Genomic DNA, 22,663 nt, shown 5'->3' with positions numbered 1-22,663 from the left:
ATTTACATACATATTTACTTATTTTTTTAGGGACAGGGTTTCTATTTTTTTTAGGGACCTGTTCTGGAGCTCACCCTGTAGATCAGGCTGGCCTCAAACTCAGATCCGCCTGCCACTGCCTCCTGAGGGCTGAGATTGAAGGTGTGCACCACCATCACTCAGGCCATTTTTTACCCCTCTGCTCACCTCCTCATAGCCTCCCCACCTCCTTCACTTCCTCAGCATCATCTGAAGCAGCAGGTAGATGACCACCCGGGGAGAGCTCCAAATGAGAACATCTGAACTGCTAAGTGTAAAATCTCCCCGTCCTCAAATGACAAATGAACACAGGTCTGTATTTGTCAGCCTCTTCCTTGCCATTTCAAAGATGGAGATGCCCCATATCCAGGGACCAATGTAGCTCTCTTCATATCTCAAAGGCCCGGTGAAACAGCCAAAGGAGACCAGTCATCAGTGCAAAAGAGGATCCTTGCCTGAGCTGGCTCTTCCCACCTCCGCCTAGAAACCCAAGCTGTGCTCTCTGCATTGGCTTCCTCATCAGGAGGCTTCCAACTGCCCAGTGCCTCTGCACACTGTATGTTGAGCTTTCCAGGACCCCCTGCACCCAGATGTTACGAGGTTCATGGCTCAGCAGCTATTCTTACTTGAAAAATAGATGGCAAAAACCCTTGGTGTCTCTGTTTCCCACTATAGGCAATGATACCTAGAATTCAGTGTTGTTGGGATCTCTGTAAAGTTAAACAGGTGTTTTCTAGTTTCTATCCCTAAGATTCATTTTGGAAATTTTGGAATTGTATAACCAAGTGTTGCCTTTGAGCACGATCTCTCTATGTACCCTAAGTGGATCTTAACTTCAGCCCTACCGTTGCAGCCTGCTGCTGCTGGCTGGAACATGGGGTGCCTGCTCTTTCAAATAAGAAGTCTTCTTGACCTTTTATTTCTCAATGAATGAAAGCTTGTAAATGTAAACATAAGTCACCCATGTACCTGTTCTATAGTCTTCAGCTACGTGAATACAACCACATCTTATCACAACCACCATTGATAGAGGTGTTTCTGGAACTCCTTAGGGTAAGCACTGAGTAGTGCAATCAAAAATTGTACGTCGAGAGGCTTGCACGTGCCTCCTAGGCTTACTCGATAAGTATTATTTTGCAAAGGATTTGTGCAGATTTTCACTTATCCATATGCTTTTAAAAAGAGATCAGTCTTTGAACTAACTTCATCAGCACTCCCATCAGCGTACCATATGGAGCTGACTCAGCACCACATTCCTTTGTACATGTGTCAGAGATGCAGCAGACAGTGGTTCTGGGTGACGAAGTGGGCTTACCTTTGCACTTGTCTTCTGACCTTTACTCCATATTCTTGCTCCCTACCCCTTGTCTGGATTTATAAGTTTTGCTGACTAGGGAGATATGAAATGACAAACCCTCCTTTTATTTTGCATGTCCTTAGCTAGTGACATTTCTTGATGTTCATGGCTTATATGTGCTGTTTCTTTTTTTTTTTTTTTCTGTGAAATGTCTTGTGTTAGTGGTGGCTTTCTGTTGTAACAAAATAAGAAAAAAGAAGGAAGACATGTTTATTTTGGCTCATGGTTTTGGAGGGGTTCCTGGTCCCTTGGCTCTGAGTCTGAGCTGGTGGTGAGGCAGAGCTGCAGGGAGGGGAGGGGTGAGAGGGGACTCAACAGGGCAAAGATACACCCCTCCAAAGGCACACCCTTGGTCATCGTCTGACCTACTTCATCTGGAGACCAAATATCTGGCACAAGCCTTTGGGAGAGATTGCCCCAAGCAGAGCATCCGCAGCCTGTCTGTTTTCTCTTGGGTTTGCTTTTGTAGACTTCTTGGAGGAGGATAACTGGGCCCTTTGGGATCCTGTAAGATTTGATTTTTGCTTATGGTCTCCCACTCCCACCCCCACCTCCCCAAGTATTCATCCTGATGCAGTACTGTTGTTTTCAAATGGCCTATTTCTGGCTTTTCCAGGTGGATCCCTCATTTGGCTGGTTTCTGTCTTTTGAATTTGCAATTTGTCTGTTTCTTGTTTTCTTTCTCACTTGTCCTGGCATTACAAGATGTTCTGGGCTCAGCTCGCACCCCACTCCATCAGCAGTAGAAGCACAGACCATTTCCCCAGGAGCTCTGGTTGGTATGTGTTCCTGGAGGATGACATCAGACACAGTCTGGACCCGGGTCATGTGCTGCTGCTTTGTCAGAACTTCTAGGTACAGCCACAGCACAGAGCAGGAAACTGCACAGTCATTTATAGTCATCTGTCTAGCTGTACATAACAGCAAAACGGAGCTCGTGTGCTGGCAAGATGGTTCAGAGGGTAAAGGCACTTGCTGCCAAGACTGACAAGCTGCTTGATTCCGGGAACCACAAAGTGAAAGGAGAGAAATGATACCTGCAAGTTGTCTCCAAACTTATGCCCTGGCACTCCTTGCCACACAGTGAGTGAGTGAATGAATGAATGAATGAATGAATACAATAAACAAACAAATGAATGAATAAATGAGGTGTAAAAACTTGAGATTATACTGACACCTCTGGATTTACAGACTTGTTTAGCTTTTCCACTCCAACTCTCTTACTTGTCTGCAGCCTGTTTGGACAGTAGCTTTTTGACTAAAATCTGTAGAAAACTGTGGACTTTGTGTTTTTTTGATGTTTGGTTTTTTGAGACGAGGTTTTTCTGTATAGCCCTGGCTGTCCTGAAACTCATTCTGTAGACCAGGCTGCCCTTGAACTCAGAAATCTGCCTACCTCTGCCTCCCAAGTGCTGGGATTAAAGGCGTGCTCCACCACTGCCCGGCTGGACTTCGTGTTTTTAATCGGTAAGCGTGTGTTTCACCCAAAGGCATGGGTTGTGGATTTCAAAACCGGTCTTACTTGTAAAGTTGAACTGAGCAGATAATTAAACATAACATAGAAAGCTCAGGCCAGGTTCTCTTACTGCAGAGGGAAGTTGTTCCCTTACACCATGCAGCGAGGCTGTGTGATTGATACGTCTGGAATGTGGATAACTTTATTTTCGTGGACTTCGTTGGTCCTGGGCTTTCCTCAGCTTCCCACTTAGCTTAGTCTCACAATGTGCACCAAGGAAAGCCACGCCTTTGAGGTGCTTGGTTCTGCTTCTCTTCACCCATCACCACAGTGCTCCAGTTGCCCCAAATAACCTCGCATGGCCCCTCCCCCTCTTCAGCTGCTCTAGTCACCCTTCGGTTCCCCAGCCCCACGGCTTTGCCTTTTTCATCATATCACATAGGTGGATGCAAACACTATTTAACCTTTTGGCTTCTTTCACACACACACACAAGTGTATATCTTAAGCTGCTGTGTTGATGCATGCCTGCAATCCCAGCACTCTGAATGTGAAGAAAGAGGGGTTATAGGGTCATGGAAAGCCTGGATCATGTAGTGAGGCACTGTCTCAAAAAAAAAATCAAGGGCTGGGCCAGCGAGGTGGCTTGGTGGGGGAAGGTGCTTGCTGTCAAGCTGAGTTCAGTCTCTGGAACCAACAGGGAGGAGAGCTCAGATTCTGAGAGTTGTCCTCTGACCTCCACATGTGCTATGTGGTGCACACATGCCCTTGCACACTCGTATGCATACAAATAAGTAGTTTAAAATGTTAAAACCCAGAGGTCTATGGAAACAACTCATTGGGGAGTGCTTGCCTAGCATATGCAGGGCCCTGGGTTCAACTGTCAGTCCTGCCATAAATATTAGAATAAATGGCTAACCTGTTTTCCAAAGTGCTAGCCTAATTTGCATTTCTACTGTGTATGGAGTGCGCTCTTAACCTTTGCTTTCAGCAATTCTAGTAGATATGTAATGGTACATTGTAATTTTACTTTGGATTTGCTTAAGGATTAAGGTTGAGCATCTTATCTGTTTATTTTCTGCTGACATATCTTTGGCATCTTTTTCTTTTTCTTTTGGAGGGATGGGGTCTCACTCTGTAGCCCACATTGGCCTCAAAGTCCCAGCAGTCTCTTGCCTCAGCCTACTGAGCGTTGGGGTCATAGGCATGCCCCTGCGGCCGTATTTTTATTGTTTTGGACGTCTCCCCCTCCATGGGGTTGCTTGCTCTTGAATTCAGTAAGCATGGTGAGAAAGGACAGCTCTGTTTTCCTCAAAGCACTCAGCCAGTCCCTCCCAGTTTCTGCACGCCATAAGCTTATATGGAGACATCATTTGTTCATTTATTAGGTAAGGAACGTTTTCTTCTATTCCTAGTTCACTTGCGTACTGTTGCCCACCCTTCCTCCTCCTCCTTCTGTTTTAATTGGTAATAAGAGGGGTCTGAGGGGGCTGGAGAGATGTCTCAGTGGTTAAGAACACTGCTCTTCCAGAGGTCCTGAGTTCAATTCCCAGCAACCACATGGAGGCTCTCAACCATCTGTAATGGGATCTGATGCCCTCTTCTGGTGTGTCTGAAGACAGCTACAGTGTATTCATTAAAAAATAAATAAGTAAGAGGGGTCTGGAGAGATGGATGAGTCAGTGGTTAAGAGCACTTGCTGCAGAGGACCCGAGTGCAGTTCCCACCTCACATCAGGCTGCTCACAAAGCCTGCTCCAGGGAGCTGATGTCCTCTTCTGGACTCGAGGCACCTGCACTTATATGTGTATATGCTTGCAAACATGTACACATAATTAAAAACAAAAATAAATCTTCAAAAATAAATTGGGAATAAGATTATCATAGGTTTTTATTTTATTTTGTTAGTACGGTGATTTATATTTTGTAAATTCTGAGCTATGCATGAGAAATCCCACTTGGTCATTGAGCGCTGTACTTTGTAGGTATCGTGGGTTTGGCTAATCAATAGGCACTGGGATACCACTCCATAACTGTTGACGTGTCAATCATGACAGAGGCAGATGAACTCGGTGGGGCTAGATAGAAAGGGGAGTTCCATGAAAAACTCCTGCTTATGCAATACTGGGGAGCCACTTTGGAAAATGGTTTGGCAGTTGATCAAGATGCGAAATACAGAGTTTCCATACAGCTTAGCATTTCTACTCTTAGAGAAATAGGAACATACATCCCACATAAAATACGTACACATAAATGTTCCTAGAAACATTGTTCACAGGAGGTTGATGGTTGACAGGGCCTGGCATGAAGGAAGAAAATTCAGCAGAATCTTCGGATGAAATGTAGCAGAACTAAGGGATAAATACACTGTAGCAGGAGCTAATGGAGAAAGAACAGGATACAGAGGGAAGGAGGTGACTTGAAAGCCAAACTGAGGGGAGCCACATCACAGAACATGTCCTGAAGAGGCGGCTCCGTGCACAGAAGATGAGTGGCTGCCATAGGCAAAGTCAGAGCCTTTTCTCTATTATATCTTAATTGTGAAAGGTGTGTTGGTCCATCAGGGTCCATCTGTTGTTGCTATGGATACCTTTCATTCACTAGAGGCTGGGATGTACTCCAGAAATGCCTGTTTGTCTCCCTGCATGGCTGTAGTTCTTTAGAAACAACAACCTTATTTTAGATTTAGATTTCTAGCATGCCAGGTGCCCACAGAGGCCAGAATAGATCCTTGGATCCCCCAGAGCTGATGTCACAGATGGTTGTGAGCCGCCATGTGGGTCCTGGGAATTGAACCCAGGTCCTCTGCAAGAGCAGCCACTGCTCTAATCTGCTGAAGCCATCTCTCTAGCGCCTGTAGTATTTTGTTTTGTTTTTTTCTTCTGCTCCTAGGAGTCTGCCTTTTTTTTTCAACTTACCCAGCTCATTCCATTGTTAAAATCCTTGCTGGCATTGTGGGGCAGGGGCGGGGACCTTCTCTGATGTTCTGATTAAGCCCCACTCAGGAAACTGGATTGGGGGTGTGTGGCTTTCCCCCGCCTCCCCGCCCCCACCCCCACCCCCTGCCTCGCCCCTTCCTTTCCCTAGATGTTAGCTAGGCTGAGTCCCGGAGAGGCCTTGTAGCAACATCTTTACTTTGTGGTTATCTTTTACTTGTTGTGTACTGCGTTGTCCACTTGTAGTCCCAGTTACTCAGGAGAACGCAAGAATATGGTAGGTTTGAGGCTAGCCTAGGCTACATAGTGACAACATCCCCCCCCCCACACACACACACCCCTCATCAAAACAAAACTATTCTGTGTGCTTGGTGTTGCTGTTGAATTTTAGTTTCAGTTTCATTGATTTTTAAAAATACTAGTTTATTCCATTGTTCAGTTTTCACAATAAGATCACAGGCCCCATATTCCACCCAGGATAGCACAAAAGTCAAACAAGAATTCACTCAGTCCTAAAGAAAGAACAGGATAATGGCAGTGTGGGCCCCTTCTCAACATGATTAGCCCCACCTACTACATGGTGGGTTCCCCTAAGCCCAAACCTGATGCTTCCTAGGATGGATGGTTCTTCATCTTCCCCTTCTTCATCTTCATGAGTTGGATGCTCATGTCTAACCTGCTTCTAGATAATATCAGGCTGATACCCCCGGTGGTAGAATGCTACAGGAGCATAGCCTATTAGGGGAGAGCCTAGAGGTGATCTGGAAGAGAACACTCTTCCAGTGGCCAAAGCTTTCCCCAGTGCCTTTCATGCTCTTACCCTCTAAGCCCCGTGAACGGGCAGTATCTGAAGGGTTAAAGCCAGTGGTTTAGAAGGAGCAGGAACGAAGGAAGAACCCAGCATGCATGGGCACTGAGACACAAGGCTATGGCTGCCCTAGAGGGATGTGGCTGCAGTGGGGCTGCTTGTCTGACTCCATTGGTCCCCAGGGCTCGTGTGTGTCAGTTCTGTCTCCTCCACCTCATGGCTGCTCCATGGGCCTCAGTACAGGCAGGTGGCTAAAGCACATACGTGTGTGTGTGTGTGTGTGTGTGTATGTGTGTGTGTTCCCTGCAGCCACGTTTCCAGTACCAGCAGCCTTCAGATGGCTTCCTCGGAGTTGTGAGATGCACGGAACATGCTTGCTGTGAGCATAGTATGGAATATGGAGTGCCTGGGGTGCAGTCACTGCCATCAACTCTCCATGCTACTAAATAATAAAGCAGGAGGAGGACGGATGAGACCCAAGGGATTCTCTGCCAGGCCCAGCCCTAAAAGTTAATGTAGAGTGTCCCCAGAGACCACAATTCTCAGAAATGAATCTGGTTTCTAGCACTCACAGAATTAGTGGTATGAAATGGTGGTGGTGGACCACTGGCTGTCCCAGGTTACCTCAGAGGAGGATGTGACACTTGACACCAGTGACAGCCTCACTTCTTGCATGCTGTTGCTAGCTAGCTTTCTCTCCTGTGCTATATAGCTTGGGTTCCCCTGTCTAGGGAATGGTGCTGCCCACAATGGGCTGAATCTTCCTACATCAAGACAATATTGCTCTCAGTTGAGGCTTTCTTAGAGGGTTCTAGGTTGTGGCAAGTTGATATTTCAAACAAGCTGTCACAAGTTTGATATGGGGTTATCGATTAGGAAGTAGTTATCCCAGAATGATACATATATTCAAGTCTTTACCAAGAATATTGTGAATGTGATGTGACCCAAGTCATACAGTCATTGAAGGTGTAATCAGGTTACTGTGAAATCGCACTGGTGTTACTGTGTTTTTTATTTGCCTGATATAATTGTTACCTTTAAGGCTTACTGCCTCAATATGCTAACCTATGTCTAGTCCTGGAAGCTTCTAGCCTGCGTACAATCTAATCCAGGCCTACAGTGTTTTCAGCCTAAGACTTAGTGCTAAAGAAGCTCCCTCTTTCTAGTTCTGTCCTAATCTGTGTCTATTTTTTTCTCTTTCTCTGCAACCTCTCTACACAACTGTGCCAGTAAAACTGCCTTCTCCCTTTCTCTCTCGTCTCTGCATTTCTCTCTCAAGTAGCTTCCCTTTCTTTCTCTTCTCGTTAGAGTTGGGCGTATCCTATTCTGTCAAATCTTTCTTTGATTCATCACTTTGCCTCTCAATTAGACATCACTTTCAAAAGTGGCTGCTTCCTTCTACAAACTAATTTCACCTTTGTTGTATGGGACTAAAGGTGTGTACTAAGGGATGAGCCATACCATAACTAGAAACAATTTTTTTCGATAAATAAACAATCACAAGGTTCAGAGTGTGATCAAATATCCTGTAACATATTGGAGTAGGGCAGACTCTAAACTAATGGACCCAGGAGTAGAGTGTTCGCTTGGTATCCTTGAGGATTTGGGTTGGGACAAAACTAGAGGCACACAAGGAAAAAAAGCCACGTGTTGATGAGTCAGAGAGCATAGTGACACAGCTATTAGCCAAGGAATGCCAGGAACTGAGGAAGAAGCAAGGGAAGAGGAAATGTGGTACTGCCAGCTTCCGACCCCTGGAGCTGGGGACAGTACAGTCGTGCTCCTATGAATCTGTGTTCCATTAGAGGGACTTGTCTGTGGGCGCACAGACTCTTGGGAAATAGATAAGTGGTAGTGTCCTCCAACATCACTCAACAGAGCTCTTTCTCACAATTGGTCTTTCAGAATACATGATGCTGGGGCTGGAGAGATGGCTCAGCGCTTAAGAGCACTGGCTGCTGCTCTTCTAGAAGTCCTGAGTTCAATTCCCAGCAACTAACTACATGGTGGCTCACAACCGTCTGTAATGGGATCCGATGCCCTCTTTTGGTGTGTCTAAAGACAGTTACAGCATATTTATATACATAAAATAAATAAATAAGAAATATATCTTTTAAAACAAATAATTCTAAACCCCCTTTGGCCAGACTGTGCTGATTGCCAAACTGAACTTCCTGCCTAGAATATAGAATCACATATATCTTTTTCCTCTGGAAGTTCTACTGTACTCCGATTCTACACTCACTCTAGACTAGCTGGTGTGTGATTAGCATATCTGGCTAAGGAGGGAGAAGCACAGTAAAATTCTATACTGTGCTAACAGCGCTCTCAGTTCTATGAAATCCAAGCCACCATCAGTTATAAAATGCACATGGCTCATGCTTGGAATCCTAGCATTTGGGAGGCTGAGGCAGGAGAAGGGTCACCATAAGTTACCAGCCAACTTGGGCTGCAGAATAAAACTCAACCTCCCAAAAATAAACGTTGAAAAATAGAAAGTCGCCGGGCGGTGGTGGCGCACGCCTTTAATCCCAGCACTTGGGAGGCAGAGGCAGGCGGATTTCTGAGTTTGAGGCCAGCCTGGTCTACAGAGTGAGTTCCAGGACAGCCAGAACTACACAGAGAAACCCTGTCTCGAAAAACCAAAAAAAAAAAAAAGAAAAATAGAAAGTCAGAAAAAGAAAGAATAGCTATTTTATAAACCACTCAAAAAACAAAAACAAAACAAAACAAAAAAAACCAACCAACCAAACAACTCTGAAAACACAATCAACAGGTATTTATAACATGTGTTCATTAGAGAGACATATTGAGAAATACATCTTAGAACATGTGGTAAGTGTTGCTGAAAGCCCTGTCAGGAGTTGTCAGTGTTATGTGAGCTAAGGGAACCAAGTTAGAGTACACGTGGACAGGGCAAACACGATAGTGCTCGTCACTGCCTGTGCATGGTGCTGGGGGTCAAGCTGATACTTTAAAAGAATCTTTGTTTATGGTGTGTGTGTGTGTGTGTGTACGTGTGTGTGTACAACCTCAGGGGTAGTTCCTTACCTTGCAGTCTCTCCCACCTCTCATCTCACTGCAGGGATGCTGTGATTACAGACACATGATACTGAAGCCAGCCTTCCCAGGATTCTAGAAATCCGAAGTCAGGTCCTTGTGCCTGCTCGGCATCTCTAGCCCCCTCTTGATTAACACTAGCATCTCTCTCCAAGACTTTGGATTTCTTCTTGCACCACTATTGAACATTCTGACAATGTAATCATCCACCCAGTTTTGTCTTTCTATAACAAGCTATCCAAAGCTGAGTACCTTGAGCCAGCGTATGGAGTGCCGGATCTCTGATTGTGTACCTACATGGATAAATTTATCCTGATGCAAAAGTTATTTTTGTGTTTTGAGAGCTAGAATTTTTGGGAGTCCTAAGCAAGATAGGATTTACCAAATAGAAACATGGCTAACTACTGACAAGGGAATGCCATCAGAGATGGAGGCTTATGGGTAGTTTGGCTCATTTGTATGTATCCCCATGTGTCAAGGTCCATTTCTATTACTAGAGACCTAATGAGGTGATCAATTAAACTAAGTCTGGGATCTGGCAACCCCCAGAAACAGTCTTTTGTCTTTCATCTGTCTCAGCCTTTCAGCTGCCAAAGAGAAATTCCTTTGGTCTTAGAAGACCTGTGGTTTCTATTCTGTGCTGGTTGGGACTTTATGGAATGAATTTGGTCCTCTCTCACGTTAGTTGGTTTTTACTGGGGAGTCACTGATGCCTTTAAAGGGTATATGGCAGTATCAGGGGCATTCTGGAGGCGGATGTGTGTGTCTGTTACTTATATCTAGTGGACGGAGATGTTGCTAGAACACTCTACTGCACAGGGCAACTGCCTACAACAGAGAAGATTCCAGCTCAAAATGTCCACAGCTCCAGATTAGGAAGCTGTTTTCCTCTGTTCACCACTGTAAGAAACCTGTCTTAATCACCATTCTATTGTTATGAGGAGATACCATGACCATGGCAACTCTTCTATTTTTTTTTCTCCCCCGACAGGGTTTCTCTGTGTAGCTTTGTCTGTCCTAGAATGCACTATGCATACGGAGCTTGAACTCAGAGATCTGCCTCAGCCTCCTGAGTGCTAGAATTAAAGGTGTGTTCTACCTACCACCCGGCTGGTCATGGTAACTCTTATAAAAAGAAAGCATTTAATGAGGTGCTTTCTTACGGTTTTAGAGGTTAGTCCACTGTCATCATGGCAGAGAGACATACAGACATGCAGACATACAGATGTGGTGCTAGAGCAGTAGCTGAGAACAATATCCTGACCCAAAAGCAGAGATAGAGATAGATAGAGATAGATAGGTAGATAGATAGGTAGGTAGATAGACAGACAGACAGACAGGCAGACATAGACAAGAACTGGCATGGGCTTTTAAACCCTAAAGCCCACCTTCAGTGACACACTTTCTCCAACAAGGCCACATGCACTCCAATGAGGCCACACCTCCTAATTCTTTTCTAAAATTGTGTCACTCCCTGATGACTAAGCATTCAAATATATGAGCCTATGGGGGTCATCCTTATTCAACTCACCACAGAGTTACTGTCTGCCTCTGTATCTCTTAAATTCCACTGATGCTGACACTTAGCCATATCAGGGAGACAAGAAATTATGATGTAATCAGTTGGGAAATCCCCAATCAAAGTACAGCACCTAGAGGGTCAGGAAGATGTCCTTCAGTGATAACAGGCAAACATGAGAAACTGATGTTCAATCCCCACAACCTTGCTTATAAGTCAGGGCTGGGACAGTGGGAACAACCTGCCTCTTTACCCCACCTCTCGGCACACTGGCCAGCCTAGTCTAACCAGTGAATTCCAGGCCAGTGAGAGACCTTGTCCCAAAAAAGGTGGATGGGTCCCGAGGAACGATGCCCAAGGTTGTCAGTTTCCACATGCACTCACATGTACTGCACACACTAACATACATGTACATGCAGATGCATGATCACATGCACATGCCATCTCGCCCCTGCCCTTTGCCCCTGCAACATGGCTCTAGATCTGTTTGTGTGTGGCAGGAGAGAGTTGAAACAGGATCTCAAGTGGTTCAGACTCCCTGAACTCACTGTGTAGCAGGACAAGAGATACGCACCACTACATCTGGGTAGATTGATTAAAAAAAAAAAAAAGACATTCTATTATGTGTGCCCTTCAGTCATAGATAGCAGTCAATCCCAGAAATGCCACTTCATGAACCAGAATACTGTCTCCTTGATAGATTTTTGGCTGCCGTTGGCTCCCGTAAGGCTTGATGGTGCCACACCATGTACGAAAGAGACTGGGATCTTGCCTGTTATGGAGAAACACATCCCCTCTTCAGGCTGTGGTTCAAGATGCCCCACAGAGCACTGGGCGCTCACTAGCGTCACCTGTCAGGACCGTTTGTGCTTGCACACAGTCTCCTACTGCTGCCATTATAATTTCTTCCCTTCCTGACTAGATGCATGTCCCGGGCAACTGACACCTGCTTGTGGATCCAGGGAATACAGGACAAACTAATGCACAGCAATTTCAATCTGTGTCTGGCCAGTCTCATGGGGTGAGAGCTTGTCCACACAGAAACGTAGCTGACCACAGCACCCCCTTCACCGCACAGCCTCCCTACTGCTGAAGGAGAAAATCAGGAATCACCAGCACCCTCTCACAGTCTCTGATTTTCCTCCTTCTCCACACTGACCTGATCAAATACAGTCCTGAATCCAACCTCTGCTTGTCTCTAATGTCTAGCCCTCCACCTCTAGCCAGCAGCCCTTCCCCTGGGTGACTGATAGACACCCTACGGGTCCTATCTGTAGGCTTTCTCCCTTTAGATCACATTCTATAAAGGTGAAAGCATGGGTTTCTCACCCCGTGCAATAGTTTTTCCTCCTTTACATGTAAATAAGATTCAAGACCTTATTTTGACCTCTGAACTTAGGTATCATTTGATCTAGGATATCTATATCTATATATCTCCTTTAATGTATATATTATATATTTATATATAAATATTTATATATGTATATATGTATATGTGTACATATATATGTATTATGTAATTTTTCTTTTTTTTTTCTTTTTTTTTTTTGAGATGGGGTCTCACTATGTTGCTCTGGCTCTTCCTGAACTATGCAGACCAGCCTGGCCTGGAGTTTATCGAGATTCACCTGCTTTTGCCTCCCAAGCACACCTGGGCTAGGATATACTTTTAAGAGAACCTCGTTCTATTCTCAGAGCTGTTCAGTTTGGACAGCTCTAAGGCCTCCAGTCTCAGCTGCCCCTCCCCCGCTCTCCAAGCTCCATGCAGACATCCGTGTCTCCCCTTAGTCCCTTTCCCCGGACTTGAGACCTTCACATTTTATTCTGTCTTTCTCTGTTGGAGCTACTTCTTGTTCACATAGCATTCCTCTTAGCTTAATGATCAGTAGGGGGCTGCTGCTGTTAATGACTTAAAGTGATGAATTTGTGTGTCACGTTGACAAGGGCTGAGTTATGTTGGTTATTGTAACTGCCAACTTGATACAACCTGGCACCATCTGGGAAGAGAGTATTAATGGAGTAAATTACTTATCTATATTAAGTTGGCCTGGTGGGCATGTCTATGGAAGATTATCCTGATTGTTAATTGATGTAGGAAGACCCTGCCCATCGTGGTATCCTCCTCCAGATAGGGGATGTAAACAGTTTAAGAGAGCAGAATAGTAGCCGAGCAAGCAGAGACCCCATGGTTACTCTCCTTGCTTGTGACTGGTTATGATGCTTTAAGTTCTTACTTTAACTTCCTGGTATAATGGACCAGGACCCCTTCTGTATCCGTAACAAACCCAGTTTTATCCACGGAGTTGCTTGTGGTCAAGGTGTCTTACCACAGTAAGAAATGCAGGTTGTTTTGTTGTTACAAAAAACAGTTGTCCTGTCTTCATGTCATCTCCCGAGAGCTGTAAGTTCTGGGTCTTGTGCCACATAAGTCCACATAAGGTCCTGTCTTGTAGCAGTGCCCTCAACACACATTCTTTTAAACCAATAAAAAGCCTCTCTTACTTGACCCGTTGCCCACTTAGGTTAAGCCACCAAGCTAAACCCAGCCCAAGCACACTGCTTTTCCCTATCATAGTCCACAGAGGGTCCTTGTGAACATTTGTGTAACTGCAGTCTGTCATCCATTTGCCCTTGTCGGCTGTATCATCCTGAGAAAGGCTATGTGGCTCTTGTCAGTACTTACTGTAATGTTTTGGAAGGTATCTGGGAGCTGGGTGTGTGTGTGTGGTGGGCGTGGGACAGCAGAGCCCCAGGGCAGGGCAGACTTGAGGGGCTGTGTAACTGTAGACTCATTTAGGATACAGGCTTCAGCAAGGCAAATGCCAGAGATGGGTGGGAGGTAGTGGGGATGAGCTAGAGAAGTCCACAAACACTCTGGCTAATACCTGGCTTGTTGTCTTTATCAACAGGAAGTGAGGCTAGCACATCTGCTATCAAATCTACCACTGTCCAGACCCATCAAGACACCTCAACAGCAGTGACTAAAACAGCGCCCCAAAAAGTCACAATTGGTGACCCAGTGGCAACTACACTTTCTCCAGTTCAGCAAAGCAACCCTATATCATCCAAAACCTCAGTCCAAACTCCGACATCTATTCCAACCTCCCCAACACACTCCAGGGACAATCAAAACAGTGGCAGTCCAACTACAATTTCCAGTGGCTCCGAGGATGACAAGACTAAAACAAGCTCCCCCAGTAACACTGCCCCGACTAGTAGCAGTGGACAGACAGTCTCCTCTGGAGGCAAGAGCACTGTCAGTATTACCGTAGCCCCACTGACCACTCCGGGGCTAACCAACGTCCCTTCTCAGCCTACTGACCAGAATACCTCCTCAACGCTTCCTTCTACCCCCACAACAGACAGCACAGCAAGCCCTCATCAGCCTGTGGCTTCTCCTTCGCAGAGCACAGAGAGCCATCCTGAGGGACAGCATACCCCTACTGCTGTTCCTAGCAGCACTGGCTCTGTATCTGGCACTGACAACTCTACACTGCCATGGGAGCCTACTACACACAGTAAGTCATTTCTTGGCATTGTTTGTTTTTGCTTTTCTTCCTTCTTTCCTTTCTTTCATTTTTTTTTATCTTTTTTCTCTTTTGGTTTTTGGAGACAGGGTTTCACTGTGTAGCCCTGGCTGTCATGGAACTCACTCTGTAGACCAAGGTTGGCCTTGGTCGGAGATCTACCTTCCTCTGCCTCCTGAACACTGGGATTAAAGATGTGCACCCTGCCATTCAGGTTGCTTTTGTTTTTCTTAAGAAATGAGAAGGGCTGGAGAAATGGCTCCGTTGGTAAGAGCGCTGGCTGCTCCTATAGAGGACCTAGGTCCAATTCTCAACATACGCAGGGCAATTGACAACCATTTGTAATCGTCTGACACCCTCTTCTGGCCTACTTGGGCATTGCATACATTCAATTGGTCCATAGACAAAAATGCAGGTAAAATGTGTGTGTGTGTGTGTGTGTGTGTGTGTGTAAGAGAGAGAGAGACAGAGACAGACAGAGACAGAGAGAGAGAGACAGAGAGAGAGACAGTTGGCAGTGCATACTCAGACTGTCACTCAGTTGGAAGATAATGGTGTCTGCTGAGTTTTAACCATTCGACATGTCTCCTGCCTTAATCAGACCTAGCCTTGGATACCCCTTTTAGCAGTGATAAGGCTAGAAGTGCAAAAATTCAACCAGTCCAGAATCTATGCCGAGGCTTGTGCCCCGTGTTGTGGCAGCAGGGTGTTAGAAAATTCTAAAACAGTGCTTTTCAGATTTGTGTGGTAGCAAGCCACCATAAGAAGTACATTTTTAAATAAGTACAAATAAAGAAATAAAAGTCAGTGTGTGGCGCTTGCTGCCAAGTCTGATGACCTGAGTTGGAGCCCAGGGACCCATATAATGGAGCAGGAGGGTGGCTGACTCCTGCAAGCTTTTGTTCTTTCTTTCAGGACTTGTGGTATGCCATGCATACTGCTGTTTTCTGTCTCCCTTTCTTTCTCTCTCCTTTCTTTCTTCCCTCCCTCCCTCCCTCCGTCCCTCCTTCCGTCCTTCCCTTCCTTCCTTTCCTGAAACTGGCTGGCCTTGGAAGGAACTCACTATGTAGACTAGCATGGCTTCAGACTCACAAGAGATCTGCCTGCCTCAGCCTCCCAGATGCTGGGATTAAAGCTGCGCACCATCACATCCAGTCTTGTTTCTGGTTCTACTTACTTAGTTTTTAAAATACCAGTCTTAACTAGGTGCTTAAATTAGTGTCAGGATCTATGGCCGCCTCAGGAACCTTAAAATCCTGAGTCGGGGTTTCTGAGCAGGATCCCATGCCCTGAGAGACAGGGCTACACCCTGTAGCAGGTGCGCAGGCTCAGCAGGTCTGTTCAAATCCTCCACTCTCACAGCTGTGCCCTGTAACCTTGAACAAGTCACCAAGTTAAAGTTTCCCTGTTGACAAGCAGAGCGCATTCTAAACGAGCAAGTGCCTTTGACATACAAAGCACAGCCCTGCCTACGAAGCACGCACAGTGTGTTAGCTGTGGCTCACCTTCCACAGGCCCCACCCGTGCCTCAGAGGTAACTGCAACATTGTTTCTGGGACTCCTGCTTAGCTCTTAGTTCATCCAAGTCTAACTCATTCTGTCCCATGGCCCAGGACCCCACTTCCTCATTCCTGCCTCTTTTTCCTCTTCATAACTACTGGTTTCCGCTTGTGAGAATCATGAAGCCAGAAAAGACTGTGCTCCCTTGGCAGGTACAGCTGGTCTCCTCAGCCTTTGCTTTGTCTGTTACAGAACCGCTGGGCACCTCTGAAGCCACTCAGCCCATCACCAGCCAGACGTCAGGCATCACGACATTGCCCGTCTCCACACCGCCACAGCCTACAGAGTCTCCAGTGGTAACTGAGTTCGTGGTTCCGACTGAGAGGTTCGCAAACACCAGCTCTAATTGGACTACCATGACCTCTCAAGGCCCCAGCACACCCTTGCCCATCTGGACCTTTGGGAATTACAAGGTAATTCTAGCAGAGGACGGGATGAAAAAGCCCAAACCCAAGGGAAGTCTTTTCCTTTGGCCTTCTCAGGGGCCCTGGCAGGGTGCTTTAAGGAAAAGTTGTCTTGTTTTCCCGGTTCCTCTGTTCTGAAACAGCTGGACAGCCAGGTACATGTGCCCCTCCCCCGTGCCACCCACCTTCACCCAGGGGAGAATCCAAGATCACGTGACTTTGTGCCTAACCCTTCATCTTTTAACTTCTTCCAGCTCAAATGTGATCCTCCCATAATGCCAGACGAGGAACTCCTCATACTGAACCTCACGAGCGCTCGCCTTTGCGTGAGTACACATTCCTGAACCCCAATTCATCCTACATCCCGCCCGGTCCATGAGCTCCTTAAAGGGAGTAGACTTTTTCCATACACACTTCCGTCTTCTCTAAGTCAGCACACCAGCTTACTCCAGGCCCAGGGCATGTGCAGAGCATGCGCAGAGCTCCCGCAGAGCATGTGCAGAGCATGCGCAGAACATCCGCAGACCCTATGCAGCCCGTCACCTTTTACTGCTCTGGTTGGTCTGGTTGCAGTTTGGTGGCTGTGTGTGTGTGTGTGTGTGTGTGTGTGTGTGTGTGTGTGTGTGTGTGAAGTATTGGTAGGTTTTGGCGGGTTGTGTGGCTCAGGCCTCTAGTTCCAGCTACTTAGAACGTTGAGGCAGGAGGACTGAAGTCCACAGAGTGTGTTTGAGGCTAGCCCTGGCAACTTAATGAGACTTTCTCATTAAAAGTAACAGGAGTGCTAGAGAGAGCTTTTGACTAGCGCTCGAGATCCCCAGTTCACTCTCAGAAAAGAGTTACGACAGTGAAGTCATAGTTCCTGATCCTCTGCCTAGTTCCATATAAGAGGGTATAGAAATGTATATGGCTCCATTCATACCACCAGTGTTCTGGGACCAAGGGCTTGGTGGGGCTGCACAGTGCATGGCCATTGACCTCCTTGGTGCAGGAGGTGGCTGATTTGTTGCTGCCCTCTACTGGCCACTGCCATTTTTGCAGTCACTTCTAGGAATAGAAGAGGGCTTGGTTTCCCACTAGGTTGGAGACTTTGGGTTCTGCTATTATTTTCTTCCAGGGGTTTTATTTTGCTGTAACTCACTGAGTGAACTACAGAAGCATGAACTTAGCCATCAGAGGTTTAGAGGAAGCAATGTTGTTCTGGGATTGAGCTTTGGCGAGAAGGCAGGAAATTGCTCCCAAGATGATGTTTTAGGTTGAAGTCCATCGGCTGTTTTGTTAGTGGGAAGCGGTCTTCCCTTTTCTTAGAAAAGGAAGATGGAAAGTGCTGGATCCTCTCTTGGTGACGGAGTAAAGTGCTGCTGGGCTGAAGGAAACGGCACATGGGAAATGTAGGGGGTGTGTGGGAGACCTAAAGGATGCTGGGGTCAGGAGCTCATGTTTTCAATCTCAGCCCCTCATCCAGAATCAGGGAGGGAAACATTAGTGAGTGATCCCTGCACTGGCAGTACCGAGTAAAAGCCCATAGCTTACGCCTCAGCCTCAGCCCTAAAGCCCTGTTTCTGGGCTTAGGTCTGTGTAAGTAACCCTGTGGACATACCCCAGAGTCCCCTTCTGCCCATTCAGCGTGCCTCACTTTCCCTCTCAGTCTGAGGTGGCGAAAGAGGCTGGAGAATGGCAGGTTCCAATCCCTGGATTGCCTCTCTCCTCTGGCAATGGAGGAGTGCTGTACTCTGTTTTTACCCACTCCCAGCTGAGGCATGATAATGCAGCCACTGGTTCCAGAGCCTCAGGGACCTTGCTGGGAGGACAGGGGAAGCCTGGGGTTGGGGGGTGACATGCAGACAAGATCTTTAGGTTGAGGAGATGGGAAAAGAACTTGGAATAAGACTGAGAGGATAAGGATTAGCCTGTGAGAAAAATGCAAACTTAATCCCTGGTGATCTAGGAGTGGCACTAGTGAGGTATGGAGAAGAGACTCCGGCAGGCTGAGCGGGCAGGGGGCAGTCTCACAAGCCCAAGCTGTTGTGGCAAAGCCTGAGAATCACCTGTGCTCTCTGTACACTAGGAAGGGAGCCCTCCTGATGAAAGACTCGTGGAACTGCTATGTCACTCAGTCAAAGCCTCCTTCAAGCCAGCTCAGGATTTGTGTGCTCTACAGCTGGCCCCTATTCGAGAGACCCAGGCGGTGGCAGTAAAGAGGATCACTATTGAGAGTGAGTCGAGGGTGAGGGGACCCAAGCCTGTGGGGGCAGAGTGCCACAGAAGGATGGTTGGGGGTGGAGGCACCTAAGCATATACATGCCAGCAACCATCCCAGGGGACCCGAGGGACTGGGACAGATACAGGATACCCTCCTCTCGGGTACCCACTCTACCCCTGCCATTTCACTCTGGGCTGGTCTCTGTCTCTCCCACAGCAAAGCTTTCTCCTAAGGATGTGTATGAGCTTCTGAAGGACAAATGGGATGACCTGACGGAGGTAAGAAGCTCTGCCCTGTACTGTCCTCTGGTTAGAAGGTCCTTGGATAGTGTAAACCTGCAGGAGAGGCACACACAAGTGGACAGGGCGGGTAGTAGGATAGGGGCAGCAGACCCACCCAGAAGAGCTCCCATTTGACTGGAGTGGAGACAAGAGGTCTGGACTCTGTTTTCTGCCACTTAAGTTCTGTGTCTCGGCCAGGCCGGAGTCAGTGACATGAAGCTGGGGAAGGAAGGACCTCCAGAAGTCAATGAGGACCGCTTCAGCCTGCCACTCATCATCACCATAGTCTGCATGGCATCCTTCCTGCTCCTCGTCGCTGCCCTCTACGGCTGCTGTCACCAGCGGATCTCCCAGAGGAAGGACCAGGTGGGTATTTTCTTATTCTAGGTAGCCCAGTAACCCAGTGTGCCTCTCACTCGGCCTGTCCACATGAGTGGGCCTGGACCCTTTGAACAGGCTCTTGTCCCCATTATCAAGCTAGCTTGTCTCTAACACTGGAAACACAGTGTGGAAACAAGAACAGAAACACTGGGTTTAAGCCCTGGCTCTGTCCATGTCTGTAAGTCGGTCATAAGTCTGCAGCCTTGTCATCTGCATAGTGGGCATGGTACCTTGCAGAACTGTTCTGGAGATTTAGGGATATGATCCCTAAATATATCCTATGTGGCCTTAGGCAAATGGTCCTCTAACCAAAGCTTCTTTCACCCAACCTACTAGAATCACACCATCATCTGTAATGGCAGCCCTTGAGAAGCTGAGGCAGGAGGATCACAAGTTTGAGGTCAGCCTGGGCTACACAGCAGGACCCTGTCTCATCTTTACAGTGCTGTTCTGCTGTGGGTCTGCACCCTAGCTGCAAACTACTGAGAGCATTAAGACAGTTCCCACTCCTAGTGACCTTGTACACGGACTGAGGCATGAGTGATGGCAATGTGTATCCACAGCCAGATCTCAGAGCACAAACTACTGCCTGGACGTCCATAGGGACCACCCTGTTTACCTTGACCATTTGAAAAGTCCTGTCAAGCGGGTCTGAAGGCCCCCCCTTTTTTTCTTGGTCTTCTCTGTTACTTATTATGGAATGAGGTAGAAAAACAGAGGTTTTATGGGGAAGGATGGAGAAGAAAAAAAAGAACTTAAGGACAAAATGTCTTCAGAAATCCTTGTCCATGATGTCACAGATTGCCACTGGAATGAAGGTACAGAGCAGCTGGCAATTTTAGGATTTGAGGGGGTACTCATGAAGTAGTCAGGCTGGTAGCCAGGGTGGTCTCTGCCTCCACAAGTGAACCTCCAGAATTTAATCTAGCTAACTTGAGGTCCCTGGGTTGAATGGGGAAATATGTTTCATATTAAAGCTCACAGTACTCTAAAATTGCCTTCTTCCTGGTGTTATTGTCCCTACTTTAGCAACGACTCACAGAGGAGCTGCAGACAGTAGAGAATGGTTACCATGACAACCCAACCTTGGAAGTGATGGAGACTCCTTCTGAGATGCAGGAGAAGAAGGTGGTCAACCTCAATGGGGAGCTGGGGGACAGTTGGATTGTCCCTCTGGACAACTTGACCAAGGATGACCTAGATGAGGAGGAAGACACACACCTCTGATCAGTCTGCCAGGCACCCCGATTACACTGCAGAGCTCCAGACCACCCAAAGTGCCATTTGGACAAGGGGGGCGGGACTTCCCACCTGAAGACAGAAAGACTGGGGAGGGAAAATGGACTCTGAGGGTTGTCTCCCTCCTTCCCATCCCCACAGGGCCTTAATTTTCCCTTTCAAGTTCAATGAAGTCACATTCTGTTCAGTTCCCTCATGTAAAATAACCTACTTGTGCCTGAGCCCAGAGCCACTGGAAGGCAGGAGGAAGATGAAGAACGCCATGCGAAAGGCTCGGGAACTCCTCTAGGAATGGCACCCTCTCATCTCCTAAGTAAGATGGCTGAGGCCTTAAGAGGTCAGGTGACTTGCACAGGGCCACACAGCCATTTGGTGATGACAAAGGTTGTTTTCCTCAGTCTGGTGCTTAATTGCATCAAGACACACTACTGTGTTCATCTGTGCCCCTTCCCCAAGGCATAAGACAGTTGTAAGTGGGCAGGCTGGAAAAAAAAAAAACAAGCCTCTATGGTCTGGTCTCAAGGACAGGTCCCACATTTCCATCTCCTATAATATGGCCTCTGCTAGCTTGTTGTATCCCGCCTCTCATGAGTTAGTCTTTAGTCCCGTTATTTCCCAGGGCATGGCTTTGGACCTCTTGGTCTACATTCTGATTTCCTTGCCTTTGCTTAGTGGGACTGGGCCCTAACTCACAGGCCTCACTGTCTAATGGAGTCTGCCTAAGGGGTGGGTGGGCAGGCAGAGAGAAAGGAAGCTAATGCTCAGATGGCTTCCTCATGGCAGCTGATTCTGTACTGACTGACACTGGCCTACCATTCAAGGCACTCCCTAGAAGATACTCCCCCAAATCTCCTCTGGCTTTCTGCTCCCACTAGGAACAAGTCTACAGTAGCTACTGAAAGCAAGATGTTCCTTTTTCGTTGTTCACCGCTCAGCTGAGGGGGTGACTCCTCAAAACTGCGTGTCACAGAGCAGTTGTCTAGGGACAGACATGTCCTGGGGTCCCTCCCGACTGGTCCGTGATTGGCAAATGTGTCTCAGTAGACAATCAATCTAACCTACCAGGCATTACTGTTCCACAGGAAGCTCAGGGACTTTTCAAGTTACTGAGGACTTGGGTTGTTGTATTATGGTATGTTATGTGTGTGTGTGTGTGTGTGTGTGTGTGTGTGTGTGTGTGTGTGTGTGTGTTTAATCCAGCTCCTCACTGCCAAAGGCTGGAGCTCAGATCCTGGAGACTGTTAGCTGATTCCATTGGTTTGCACCTTCCTTTGTCATGGAGAAAAGCCAAGAACATGCAGTTTTAAGATATCATTGCCTATTCTTCCAACATAGAGCCAGGCTTTTTGTTTCTGGTGTTCTTTGAAGCAATCCAGCTGTCCCATTTTTTTTTGGTGGACTCTCAGGGAAACATAAAACCATGCCTAGTACCTAACACAGGATTTACAGGCTCAGCAGTGTCAAGTAGTCTTGTAAAAGGCTGTCAAGGGCCCAGCATAGTGATGTTTTATCTAGTTTTCTGAGAAAGGGGCAGGGGAACCCTGTGTGGAGCTTTGAATTAGGTCCATGGTTTGTATTGTTCTTGGTCATAAATTCCCATGACTAACTGTCTGGTTTGGAGCAGCTTATTTAAAAGGGGAGGTGGAGGCGGGGGGGGGGGGCACAGACAGGTGTCCTCCGTCTAATCTCATCTTTACAGCTGTCTCTCTGAGACACAGGCTAGGAAGAAAAGGCTGACAGAAGTCAAGGAAGGCTTGCAGTGAGTTTCACAGGAGCTTGAGAAAATGCTAACAAGAACTCACAAGCCTTTTGGCTTGCTTCTCTCAGATTTGCAGGGGAGAGTGGGGAGCAGTGCCAACTGAGGGTGTGGGGGGGAATTCAGGTCTGTTTGTCCCTGCATTAGGCTCGGTCGCCCAGTGG

At 47.1% G+C, this 22,663-nt stretch overlaps 1 protein-coding gene across 1 annotated transcript in view; it reads left to right on the top strand.

Annotated features, from left to right (window-relative positions):
• Podxl (podocalyxin like) overlaps nt 1–22,374 on the top strand; it is a 41,840-nt gene extending 19,466 nt beyond the window's left edge. Inside the window, exons 2-8 of the mRNA XM_028781694.1 lie at nt 14,061–14,669; nt 16,431–16,651; nt 16,897–16,968; nt 18,708–18,855; nt 19,059–19,120; nt 19,322–19,489; nt 20,534–22,374. Coding sequence (XP_028637527.1) covers nt 14,061–14,669; nt 16,431–16,651; nt 16,897–16,968; nt 18,708–18,855; nt 19,059–19,120; nt 19,322–19,489; nt 20,534–20,731 — 1,478 coding nt within the window. The 3' untranslated portion in view covers nt 20,732–22,374. The remainder of the gene's footprint in view (nt 1–14,060; nt 14,670–16,430; nt 16,652–16,896; nt 16,969–18,707; nt 18,856–19,058; nt 19,121–19,321; nt 19,490–20,533) is intronic.
• The last annotated feature ends 289 nt before the right edge of the window (nt 22,375–22,663 follow it).

Source organism: Grammomys surdaster, unplaced genomic scaffold (genome assembly GCF_004785775.1).
Source record: "Grammomys surdaster isolate TR1022 unplaced genomic scaffold, NIH_TR_1.0 514, whole genome shotgun sequence".
NCBI classification, from domain to species: Eukaryota; Metazoa; Chordata; class Mammalia; order Rodentia; family Muridae; genus Grammomys; species Grammomys surdaster.
Note: the sequence above shows the minus strand (reverse complement) of the source record. Positions and strands in the feature narration are given on the sequence as shown.